Source organism: Silene latifolia, chromosome Y (genome assembly GCF_048544455.1).
Source record: "Silene latifolia isolate original U9 population chromosome Y, ASM4854445v1, whole genome shotgun sequence".
Taxonomy (NCBI): Eukaryota; Viridiplantae; Streptophyta; class Magnoliopsida; order Caryophyllales; family Caryophyllaceae; genus Silene; species Silene latifolia.
The window spans coordinates 119,786,285-119,798,591 of record NC_133538.1 but is presented as its reverse complement, the minus strand read 5'-3'; the positions used below and the strand labels follow the sequence as shown (position 1 = coordinate 119,798,591).

The window sequence follows — 12,307 nt, the reverse complement described above, 5'->3', positions numbered from 1 at the left end:
TCAAATCACAAATACTTACTGATGTGTGCATTTTACATAGTCTTTATAGGCCATTTATGCACACATTTCTTTGCTACTTTAGTAGTAATTTGCTACGAATATGCCCCGAATAGTCTACTTTGGGTTCTCTTGTCATATTTGCGGTATTGAGCCAGAAAGGAGTAAATCAAGCCTAAAACATGTCCCTAGGCATGCATTTAGGAGATGAGTTGAATTGGAGCTTGGGAACTATTGATTTGAGATGCGCGCGGAAGTAAAGAAGCTAGGCGAGCAAAACAAGAACTCCAAATTACTAGTGCCTACTTTGAGGAGCCATATCTCGCGTTCTACAAAATATAATCAGGTGATTCAAGTTGGATATTAAATATTATCCTCTTAGCTTTCCAACGCCGCAAAAATCGCTTGTTTCCGACAAGTAACGAAGAAATGGCAGCTATTTGAAGTTCGGTGCGCGAAGCAGGAATTACGCGCTGAGAAGTGCTCGATCGAGAACTATTTCTATTCGATCGAGAGCCCATTTGCTCGATCGAGCAACAATCTTTGACGGGCTTGGCCTGTTTTATTATTTAGGTTTAGCAAGTCATTATTTTGTGATAAATAGGCTTGCACGCCAAACACATGATACACCAGACGGGACTGGAGCTCTTCTCCAGTTTCGGCACCTCTTCCTTATTGTGTTCCGGATCTTAAATTCTGCTTCTATTCTTAATCTTTAATCGGTAATTCTATTCCTTTAATTCTTCCCTTATGCTTTATTCATTAATTATGCATTGCTAATTCTCTTGCTAGGATATTAGGGGAACCGTAATTATGTTAGATTAGTAATCGATCTATTATGATAATGCTCATATGATACATGTTGTTTTCGTTACAATTAATTGTTATAGTCTTTTTGAGTCGACGCAATTAGATTATAAATCGTAGTAAACCTCGACCTAGATCGAAAGATTGGAAAGGGTGTGACTCGTAGCGATACATTAGGGCGTGGTAGTGAGGGCGAAAGCTAAGCTATTTGTGCTTTAGGGCGAATTAAGGACCGAAAGGTGACGTTCGTTACCCCTTAGATCTATTTGCTTGACCTTAAACTTAGATTACTAAACTAATTAATCGCAGTGAACCGATTGTCCTAGCTATCCCTTTCCCTTGCTTTTCTCTCATCCCTTACCTTGCTGTAGTTTAGACTTTAAAATCGAATCAACCCAATTTGTGACATTAATAAACGAACTGTTAAAACAGATATCTTGCCTCCCTGCGGATCGACCCTTATTACTACCTTTTAGTAATTTGGTTTTATAAATATTATTTTTGATACTAAAACGACGGTATCAAATTTTGACGCCGTTGCCGGGGAGACGGTGCAATTTTATAGTTCCTTTGTTTGTCTTTTGTCTCAGGGAATTTATTCCTTGGGACAGTTCTCATTCTTGGCCCGAGTGTTTTTGTGCTTACAGGTTATAGTTCAGCCAAGGAGATATTTTGTGGAAGATGTGGCGAATGGGGACACAATCCCTTTTCGTGCATGGCTAACGTCCGAGAGCGTTTTAGCCTATCGGAAGATTAGGCAAGGAGGCTCTTCCCTCGAGCTTTATACTGACAATGATCAGGTCGAGTACAACCTAAAGGCCGCCATTCACACGCAACATCTTGAGCAGGAATCTGGTGCGGATGTCTTCCGTAAAATGCTCGAAAAGTGTGAGTCAATGTGCTTAGAGGAAGACCCGGTAAATGCAATAAGTTTGAGGAGTGGTCGCACTTATGACGGACCAGAACATACTCCATAAAGTTCAAACGCCGAGGCAGGGACCACTGCTCAGCAAAATGACGAAGAATTGCTGAAGGGTGGTCGATCGAGTGAAATTACCTCTCGATCGACCAATGCTGAGGAAGAAACCCCTCGATCGAGAGACGGTACTTCTCGATCGAGTAATCTGCACGATGAAACCTATCGATCGAGAGAGGTTTGCAAGAAAAGCTCTCGATCGAGCACTTCTGAGCCTCGATCGAGAGAAGCTGAGCCTGCGGACACACATTCCAATGCTGACCGTAGTGGGGTACCCTCATGTGCTGCGAGGGTGTCAAGAACCGATAAAGGTAAAGAGAAAGAAGAGGACCCACTTCCTATGGTTAAGGTCCCTTACCCGAGTCGATTACGCGACACAAAGACGGAGAGACAATTCAAACAAATTATGAGATATGGTAAGAAACATTCAGGTAACCATTCCTTTTGCTGAGTTAATTACCCAAATACCTCCTTACGCAAAATTTATGAAAGATATTATTACGCGTAAGAGGGAATTTGGAGAAATAGCTATTGTCGCCTTCATGGAAGAGTCTAGTAGTCTAATTTCGGGAAAGTCTCCCCCTAAACTGAAGGACCCGGGTAGTTTCTCTATTTCTTGTGTTATAGGAGATGTGGTGATAAATAGGGCGTTGTGTGACCTTGGAGCCAGTGTCAGTGTCATGCCCTATTCTATCTTTTCTAAGCTTAAATTGGGTCACCTAAAAATGACCAATATCACCCTACAGATGGCCGACAGATCTGTTAGACGGCCCTTAGGTATCTTAGAGGATGTGCCTGTCAAGGTAGGCATTATCCTAGTGGACTTTATTGTTTTAGATATTGCTGAGGATACCCGCACCTATATTATTTTGGGTAGACCGTTTTTGTGTACAGCTGGAGCTATTATTGATGTCAAACTCGGGCGGTTGACCCTAGAGGTAGGGGATGATGTGATTACGTTTAGTCTGCCCGAGACCTTGTCTAGACCGATGATAGAGGATACTTGTTACTCTGTTGACATTATGGATGAGTGCCTTTGAATTTTGGTCGATTCCTTAGTTAAGGATCCGCAGGAGTCTTTGATGTTTCTAGATGAGTGTGCAGATTTTTCAGATGACGAGGACGATGTCGGCGATTTGCTTGGGATTACTACGGATGAGATAGAGTATCGACGTTCATTTGGAACAGGTAGAGAACTTGGCACACACTTTGTGCTCGATCGAGGTAAAGGTCCCCAGCGTAAAGCTCTTCCCTCTCACCTTAAGTATGCCTTTCTTGATGATCTTGGCGAGTTTCAGTGATTGTGAGTTCCAAGCTCAACGACGGACGATTAAGCGCTTTATTGATTGTTCTTAAGAGAAATAGGAAGGCGATGGGATATTCGTTGGATGACCTTAAGGGCATCGCCACGATGTCTGCATGCATAGGATTGAGCTAGAGGATGATAACAAACCTTGCAGGCGGGGTCAACGAAAATTTGAATCCGAAGATGGAGGAGGTTGTGACGGCTGAGGTTATGAAACTACTCGACGCAGGTATTGTTTATTCAGTTGGGAATTCTAAATGGGTAAGTCCCGTTTAGGTGGTACCTAAGAAAGGTGGTACTACAGTTGTCCGAAATGAAAATAATGAGCTAATACCTACTAGATTAGTGACCGGGTGGCGGATGTGTATAGATTATCGGCAATTAAATGCCGCCACCAAGAAAGATCATTTCCCCCTTCCTTTCATTGATCAGATGATAGAGAGATTGGCCTGCCATGAGTTTTTCTGTTATCTGGATGGGTACTTAGGGTTCTTTGGATCCCTATTCATCCGAGATGATCGGGGAAAAGACTACTTTTACTTGTCCGAAGAGTGTCTTTGCTTATCGCAGAATGCCTTTTGGTTTGTGTAATGCCCCTGCCACCTTTCAGAGGTGTATGATGGGGATCTTTTCTGAGTATATTGAGTCTATCATGGAAATCTTTACGGACGACTTCAGTGTCTATGGGAATGACTTCGATAATTGTTTAGCTAACCTTGATAAAGTCTTGCAGCGATGTATTGAGGTTAATCTAGTGTTAAACTGGGAGAAGTGCCATTTTATGGAAAATGAAGGTGTTGTCCTTGGGCACTTAGTCTCCAACAGGGGTATTGAGGTAGACAGAGCAAAGGTGCAAGTAATCGAGCAATTACCCCCTCCAGTTAATGTCAAGGGGGTGAGAAGTTTCCTTGGTCACGCTGGCTTTTATCGTCGGTTTATCAAGGACTTCTCAAAGATTGCTCGACCGCTTACACAATTGCTTCTAAAGGATGCTCCTTTTGATTTTAATGATGAATGTCTTTCTGCTTTTAACACTTTGAAGCAGGCTTTGGTCTCTACACCCATTATCCAGCCTCCGGATTGGAAGCTGCCTTTCGAGATTATGTGAGATGCCAGTGATTATGCACTAGAAGCGGTGCTAGGCCAACGGAAAGACAAAGCGCTGAGTGCGATTTATTATGCGAGCCGAACTCTGGATGAGACTCAAGTGAAATATGCTACCACGGAGAAGGAGCTTTTAGCTGTTGTTTATGTGTTAGATAAGTTTAGATCGTATTTGTTGGGTTCTAAAGTTATTATTTTTGAGATCATGCAAATGAAACACCTTCTGAACAAGAAGGAAGCTAAGCCCAGATTGCTGAGATGGATACTCCTTTTACAGGAGTTTGACTTGGAGATTAAGGATAAGAAGGGAGCAGAAAACGTCGTAGCCAACCATCTGTCGCGTCTGACACAACAGAAAGGGGAGGATTCTCTTCCTATTAATGATTCTTTCACTGACGACTCTTTATTTTCTGTTGATGTTTTTTCTGTGACCTCTGTGAATTCTAAGGATGGTGCTGAACCTTGGTTTGCAGACTATGCTAATTTTGCTGTCATTCAGGCACTGCCACCAGATTTATCTCATCAGCAGCGCAAGAGGTTCTTACACGATGCACGACAATATTTCTGGGATGACCCTTATTTATTTAAGGAGTGTGCAGACGGACTCTACAGACGGTGTATTCCGCAGTGGGAGACCAAAGCTATCCTAGAAGGCTGCCATTCGGCTCCTTGTGGAGGACACCACGGTCCATCACGTACCGTGGCTAAGGTATTGCAGTCAGGTTTTTATTGGCCAACTCTTTTCGCTGACACTAAAACTTTTGTTGCTAGTTGTGATGCTTGTCAGAGAACGGGAAACATTTCCAAGAGACATGAGATGCCTCAGAACGGCATCCTAGAGGTTAAGATTTTCGATGTATGGGGCATTGATTATCAAGGGCCGTTTCCGTCTAGCCAAGGTAACAGGTATATTCTGGTAGCTGTAGACTATGTGTCCAAGTGGGTGGAGGCAATTGCCACTCCCAATTGTGATGCCCGGACCGTGATTAAGCTGTTTCGTAAGATTATTTTTCCCCGTTTTGGTGTCCCTAGGGTCGTCATTAGCGATAGGGGTATGCATTTTAGAGATCAACAGTTGACTGCTTTGCTGTCTAAATATGGTGTCAAACACCGTAAGGGTTTGGGGTATCACCCTCAGACTAGCGGACAGGTCGAAGTCTCTAATAGGGAACTAAAAGAGATATTGAGTAAAGTAGTGTCTAAATCACGGAAGGACTGGAGTGCTAAACTAGAGGACACGTTGTGGGCTTATAGGACGGCTTTCAAGACACCAATCGGTGCTTCACCGTATCGTTTAGTGTATGGAAAGTCTTGTCATCTTCCTGTTGAGCTAGAACATAAAGCTTGGTGGGCTATCCATGACTTAATTATGATCTTGACTTGTGTGGTGAGAAGCGTTTATTGCGGCTAGATGCTATTTGGAGGAGTTTCGGCTGAACGCTTATGATAGCTCCCGAATCTATAAGGAGAAGACTAAGCGTTGGCGCGATAAGAGGATTGTACCCCGTGAGTTCCATGTTGGGCAAAAGGTGTTACTGTTTAATGCCCGGTTGAGACTATTTCCTGGTAAGCTGAAGTCCAGGTGGAGTGGTCCGTACACGGTGACCGGCGTCACTAAATTTGGATCAGTTGAGTTAGAGGACTCCGAGGGGATTCGCTTCAAAGTTAATGGTCATCTTGTGAAGCATTATTATGGGGCTGATGCTGTGATTGGACGCGTCGAAGTTCTCTTTTTTGACGCGATGACAGAGAGTGATGTTTGACGCTTATAGGTCGTGCGGGACCTTATAAACCTGCGCTTATCGGGAGGCAGCCCGATTGTAAATTGTTGTTTTTGGTTTTTCGAACTTTTAACTTTCTTTATTTCTATTTGGCGTGCATTTGAATAATTTTAATAAGTATTCTTGCGTTTTTGGTACAGCACAGGTACAGTACTGTTGCTTATTGATGCAACAGCCCTCGATCGAGTAGCCTTCCTGCTCGATCGAGTGGTCTTTCACCTTCAAAGCTCTCAATCGAGATCCTACTTGCTCGATCGAATTTCTAATCCATTGAAATCCTCGATCGAGTCTTACCTGTCTCGATCGAGTACCGTGTTCATCTCGATCGACCTACTCCTTTGTCGATCGAGAGCCCTACTAACCTCTCTATCTGGTTCGGTTTGGGGAGGTCCGTGGTCTGCACGCTTTTGTAAGTTTTCGACTCTCCCTCTCTTTCGTTTGCATCTCTTTCCCTTTACTTTGTACAATGGGGACATTGTAGAGTTTGGTTTGGGGAGGGTTTGCATCCATTTTGTGTCTGCATGTTGTTTTTGTCGCATTTTTGTTACCACGTTTACTTACGTCTGCATTGTATTTTATTTCATAAAAAAATCAAAAATCTCATAAAAATTGAAAAATTTCAAAATTTAAGAAAAACATCATGTTTATTTTGCATATCAGATTGAGTCGGATTGGAGTATTTCATTGCTGATAATTGTTTCTTTTGCTTGAGCCTTGCATTGTTTCACATCTTTTAGCAACAGCCTTTGCAATTTCTCGAATTTCGTTTCAAAATTCGTTGAACAAGTAGACTTGACTTGAAATTTTGGCAAACTACAATATCTTTCTGAGGTTTAGAGCTTTATAACTGGTGTCATCCATGACCAGTTCATGTAGGAGGTGAGTAGTTACTCCTTATAAGGCATGTAACATCAAATTGCATAAGCATGAGTTTAGTGTACTTAGTACCTGTATGCATTCGGGTCTGTGGTTGGTGACACATGTTTGGAGAGGCAACCCCTTTATTTCATTTTGGGATATTCTCTCGTGTACCCCTGAACTTTTTCGTTTTCTATGGTGTACCCCTCTTTTTTCGCAAAAAAACTTTGACCGACAATAATTCTCTGTTACGAGTTCAGAAAACGGTTATTTTTTTTTCAAACCAATTATCTCGTCAAGGCCTTCAATTTGAAAAAAACAATTCGCCGCTTTTTGAACTCGTAGTCGGTAGTTATGGTTGGTCAAACATTTTTTAACGAATAAACTTTGACCGACCATAATTCCCGTCTACGAGTTGAGACGTCGGTGATTTTTTTTTCAAACGGAAGACCTCTTAAAGACGGTCAATTTGGAAAAATAGTTTATCGTATTCTGAACTTGTAGCCCAGAGTTATTGACAGTCAAATTTTTTTTTCATGAAAAGAGGGGTATATCATAGAAAATGAAAAAGTTGAGGGGTACACAAGAGAATATCCCTTTCATTTTACCCATAAGCTCCACATAGCCAAATTGCCCATTTTGTCCCTATTTAGCTACAATCCATATCTTTCCTACCCTAGCCGAGCTAGTAATGGTAGCAATGTTGGGAATGTGTTGATTTGCAGCTGGTTATTATATCTTTTCATGAGATGGACGAATGAAGGAAATGAAGGAGAAATATTGAAAAAGAAGTGAAGAAAAATGAAGAAAAAAAACAAAAGAGAAAAAAAAAAGAAAAGGAATATCCGAAAAGAAAAATGGAAAAGAAAAAAAAAAGAGAAAAAAATCATATGCGGAAAATGAAAGATCAGACGTTGTGATTTATACTCCCATTTTTAATCTATACCTTATGGGGAGTTGATAATTTTATGGTGATTAGTGAGTTGTGTGCATCCAATTTGCACTGTTTCGTATCGATTTGTATGGAGTTTGAAGTAGGGAAGTTGCATAATTTGGATCCGTTGTTGCTAGCCTGGCTTTTAACCCCACGTACCCAAATTCATTTTAGCCCCTTCTTACCTATTACCTCACTTACCCATATGTCAGTCCTCGGCATGTGTCTTGGTCATCAGTTGGTTGGAATGCATATGTACGGTTGTAGAGACTTTATTCACGCTAGATTGCATGCGTGTTCTTATAGGTCGCAGTTAGGTGAGTGTTTTTTATTCCTTCTATCTTATTTTATATATCACCTTATGCTTATTTGTGTGATTGAGCGACCCGTGAGAGTCCATTTTTAAAAAGTCTTGCAAGGTCGAAAGTTCAACGTCTCTTTGAAATATGCATAAATTCGTTTGCCTTGATGTCGAGTTACTAGTAGTTGATTCTTATGTATTAAACGGTTTGAGCCGACGGTCTTCAGTTTGTCTATGTTCTACTCCTATCCATTTTATCCTAGCTAGTTGCATTAGTTTGCTTGAGGACAAGCAAAGGTTTGGTTTGGGGAAGTTTGATGCGTGCATATTATATAGACTTTTACGGTCTCCTTTGGTACGCATTTCTATGTATTTGAGTGATATTATGTCACTTTATACCCCGAATAGGCTACTTTGTGCTTTTATTGCTATTTTGCAGATTGGTAGCGGAAACCAACCTTTAGTGGCCTCAAGATAGCATCTCTGGAAAATGGACGGGAAAGAGGACGAAGGAATCATGCATGGGGAAGCGTGAAGACGAAAGTTAACCAATTTAAGCAAGTCAGAACTACTACGGAGGCTGAGAAGTGACTGAAGATCTCGATCGACCACATTTGGCTGTCGATCGAGAACACAGAAGAACACAAGCCTTCGATCGAGCTGTCATGTGCTCGATCGAATTGTGAAGGCCTTGATCGAGATGTCCTGTTCTCGATCGAGGGAGATACTTAAGGGAAGCTCTCGATCGAGCAACTGTGGAGTTCGATCGAGAGGCCACGCGCTGATGGGTTTTATTTTGACTGTGTTGTTATTTTACAACGCTTGTTTTTCCTTGCTATTTTTCTTATAAAGAGGCAAGGAATACTAGAGACCTAATTATCACATCCCAGACATAGAACGGAGACTGTTGCTTTAGCTTTTGGATCGGAAGTACTTTTAATCGCCATTTCTCAATTTTCCTTTGGTTGAATTCGGTATTATCATAGCATAATTTCAATTCGTTTTCGTTTATTATGTTACTTATTGTTATTTGCTTTACTACTATTGTTCCTCATTTCGATCATGAATAGCTAATCGCTTTGCTAGGATTTAGGGTAGCCATGGCGTAGGAAGGACGAATTAATTAGAATACCGTAGTCTAGTTGTATGCATCTGCTGCTTTAATTTCTCTTAATTGTTTGAGTCGACGCATTCAATTAACTGTCTCGATATCCCTTTCTCCTAGATCGAAAGATTGGAAAAGGAATAGTTCTGCAGCGTTTCATTAGGTTTTATACTAGCTAGGGCGAAAGCTAAACTAGTATTACTGTAGATACCCGTATCCGTCGATATTGGAATTTATAGAGAACCCGACAAACACCCGATGATGATAGGACACATGTATTCTTTAGTTGTCATTGTCATTATTTGGGTTCGTTTTACGATGTAGAATGGGCGTCGTCGATGAAGTATTTTATTAATTTAAATGATATTTAAATTAATGTTTTTTTAGTGAGTTCATTTTATTATTTTAAATGATATTTAAATTATGGTTTTTTTGAGGTGAATTCAATTTATTTTATTTTATTTTGAATTTATTTTCCCAAGTTTATTTTATTGAAAATAAAATAAATAATTTATTTGAAAAATCATTTTATGAATATATTTGATTTGAAAAATCATTTATTTTAATGTGTTAATTGATTTGAAAAATCGATTTTAAAAGCGAAGAAAACTCGTTTTAAAAGCATGTTTTTGAGCTCGATTTTAGCTCGGTTTTTGAGCCCGTTTTCTTTACGAGTTGGCACAAATATCGAGTACACTAACCAACCTAAGCCTCTACCCATCCACCCTTGTTCGAACCCCCTATCCACGGCCCAAATTCCATCCCCAAACACCCCCCAACCAGCCCGCGCATACAAACAGCCCCCCTGTTTTGCGTGATGAATCCCGAGCCCAAAACCCGCTCCAAATACCACCAAAACCCGTACCCATTAACCCTAACCCATACCCTAGTATCCTACCCATATTACCCTAGCTTAATCACCAAGAAAACCCCTCTCAAACCCTCACAAAAGCTGCTGGACAGCAGCTATGCGTGAGCAGGCCCGACTGCTTCTCCCTCTCTTTTACCCTACTTTAACTCCTTATAAATACCACCCCTTCATCATACATTGATTCCTCTAAGTTCTACATACATCCTACCATCACTCACAAGCTTTAAACATCAGAAACAAACCCTAATTGCCTCTCAAAAACCCTCCTCAAAACCGACATACAAACTGAAACTGTTTGTGTGTCCTCCTCGAAAAACAATTCGTTCCTCCCTCAAACCTCCATCAAAACTCGAGTTTCTTGTTCCTAATTAACCATATAACATCCATCTACACATTAGACAAAGATTTACGAGCCAAATTGCCCTTGAGAGTACACGAAATCCCTCGAAAAACAGAGTGTTATACACTCTGTTTTCGCGGTTTGTTCTTGTCTGTCCAGTTCTGTTTGTGCTCGTTTTTCGTGCCCAATAACTCAAAACGAGCAGGGGTTGCTTTAAGATCTCTGTTCTCATCTCTTTCTAGTTTTCAAAACATCTTTTAAATCGAATTTTCGTCGTGAAACGAGGGAGAAATCATCGTTTGAAAGTTGCTGTCCAGATTTGCCAAAAACGCGTGTTTGCTTTGTTTCTTCGTCGACGACGGCCTCTCGAGATAAAATCTACCATCGATTACGACCCAAGACGGTGTCAACGATACATGTAGGTTGAGGGTGCACCAAATCCTCCTCTTTCTCCTTTTTTATTTCGTTTTTATGTTTGTTCTTTTATAGTTTGTTTTGTTTGTTTATCGCTTTTTATTTATCGTTTAAATTAACTATGAAACTAGTTTAGTCCGAGTATGAGTTAAAGTACCACCATGAACACCGCGTTGACTTGAGATGGGAAAGAAACCGCTACATCAGTCGGTCGTACACCCCCGTCTCATTTACATATCCTCGTGTTCAAGGTAGGGCACAAATAAAACGAATTTCTAACTTCCGTTCCTCGCTTTTGACCCTTTGTTTGTCTCGGCCAATTCGACCCACCTTAGGACCCGTTGCATGTTAGTATGACCTCTGATTGTTAACATATAACTCATTTAGATGACATTAGATCAATTTAATAACCTAATTAGACATGTTAGGTGGCATCGACATAGCTTTCAAAATCAACTAACAATTCAGAACTTAATGAATGCATCTCTCTCTTTCACCTAATTTCTCGCTAGCATAGGAGTGCGTGATTAGCACCTTCCTATTAACACTCGACGAGTAAGCATTAATCTTATGATATTGTGACCTAATTGGACCCTTTAGGCCGTGTAGAATACACACTCGCGCGTTTCTTCTCAATCGATCAACCTGTTTTATAACTTGTTTTCTAACTCGTTTTCTAATCCGTTTCGCAATCATTCGATCTAACCAATGAACCTAACCTAGGAACTAGGATGGCCTTGTCTTGGCCGTGAGGGTGGTCGTGGTTTGGGCCGTGAGCTTGGCCGTCTTCTTTGTCTTTCTTGCTTCGTTTTTTATACCTTTTGTTCTTCGTTGTTTCGTTGCTTGTAATTTGTAATTTGTTTATCGAGTTGTAATTTTCGAGCTTGTTTTACTTTTATTGAGTCAAAACCTCTTCAAAAAACCTTAGTCTTGTTTGATTAGACGGTTGTTCCCCAATGCTTGTAGGAGCGTAGTAAACCGCATGTTGTTTAAAGCAACATGGCCCGGTTTATGCTAATGCATGCTTTGGTGCGTAGCCTTATGCCTAATTCGATAAGATTAAGTGAAAGCATACATTACGAGGAGTGACCCAAGGCCGTGAGTCATGTAAGCCGTGGTCCACCCCTCTTGTGCACGGTTTTCTAGGCCAAATGGCCGTGTATTGCGTCGTGTGTATAGCTTTGTATTTAGATCGAGTTGTATCTTTAATTTATTGTTGTGTCGGCATGAAATGCCTGGTTTGTAATAGGTAGATCCCAACGGCTCCCCCATTCCCCCTTAAGCCTTGTTTGCTTTGTTTTGTATGTTGTTAGATCAATCAACCCACATGCTAAATTACAACTTTGACAAAGTTAGTTTAGTTGCATCTAAAACGACATAGAAATTGTTGTCACATGATAGGGTTAAAACAACGTTTGCATATCATACATCGTAGTAGCTATGACCTTGTTTGAAATCGATACTTGACTTAGTAGAGGCCGTTATTGACGGGCGGGGTTAGGTGTCCTTATGG

General features: G+C 40.9%; 1 protein-coding gene across 1 annotated transcript; it reads left to right on the top strand.

Moving 5' to 3' along the window:
- Nucleotides 1-2,193: 2,193 nt before the first annotated feature.
- On the top strand, nucleotides 2,194-2,820 carry LOC141628803 (uncharacterized). The gene has a single exon (XM_074441903.1). The coding sequence runs from the start codon at nucleotides 2,194-2,196 to the stop codon at nucleotides 2,818-2,820; it is 627 nt and encodes a 208-aa protein (XP_074298004.1).
- The last annotated feature ends 9,487 nt before the right edge of the window (nucleotides 2,821-12,307 follow it).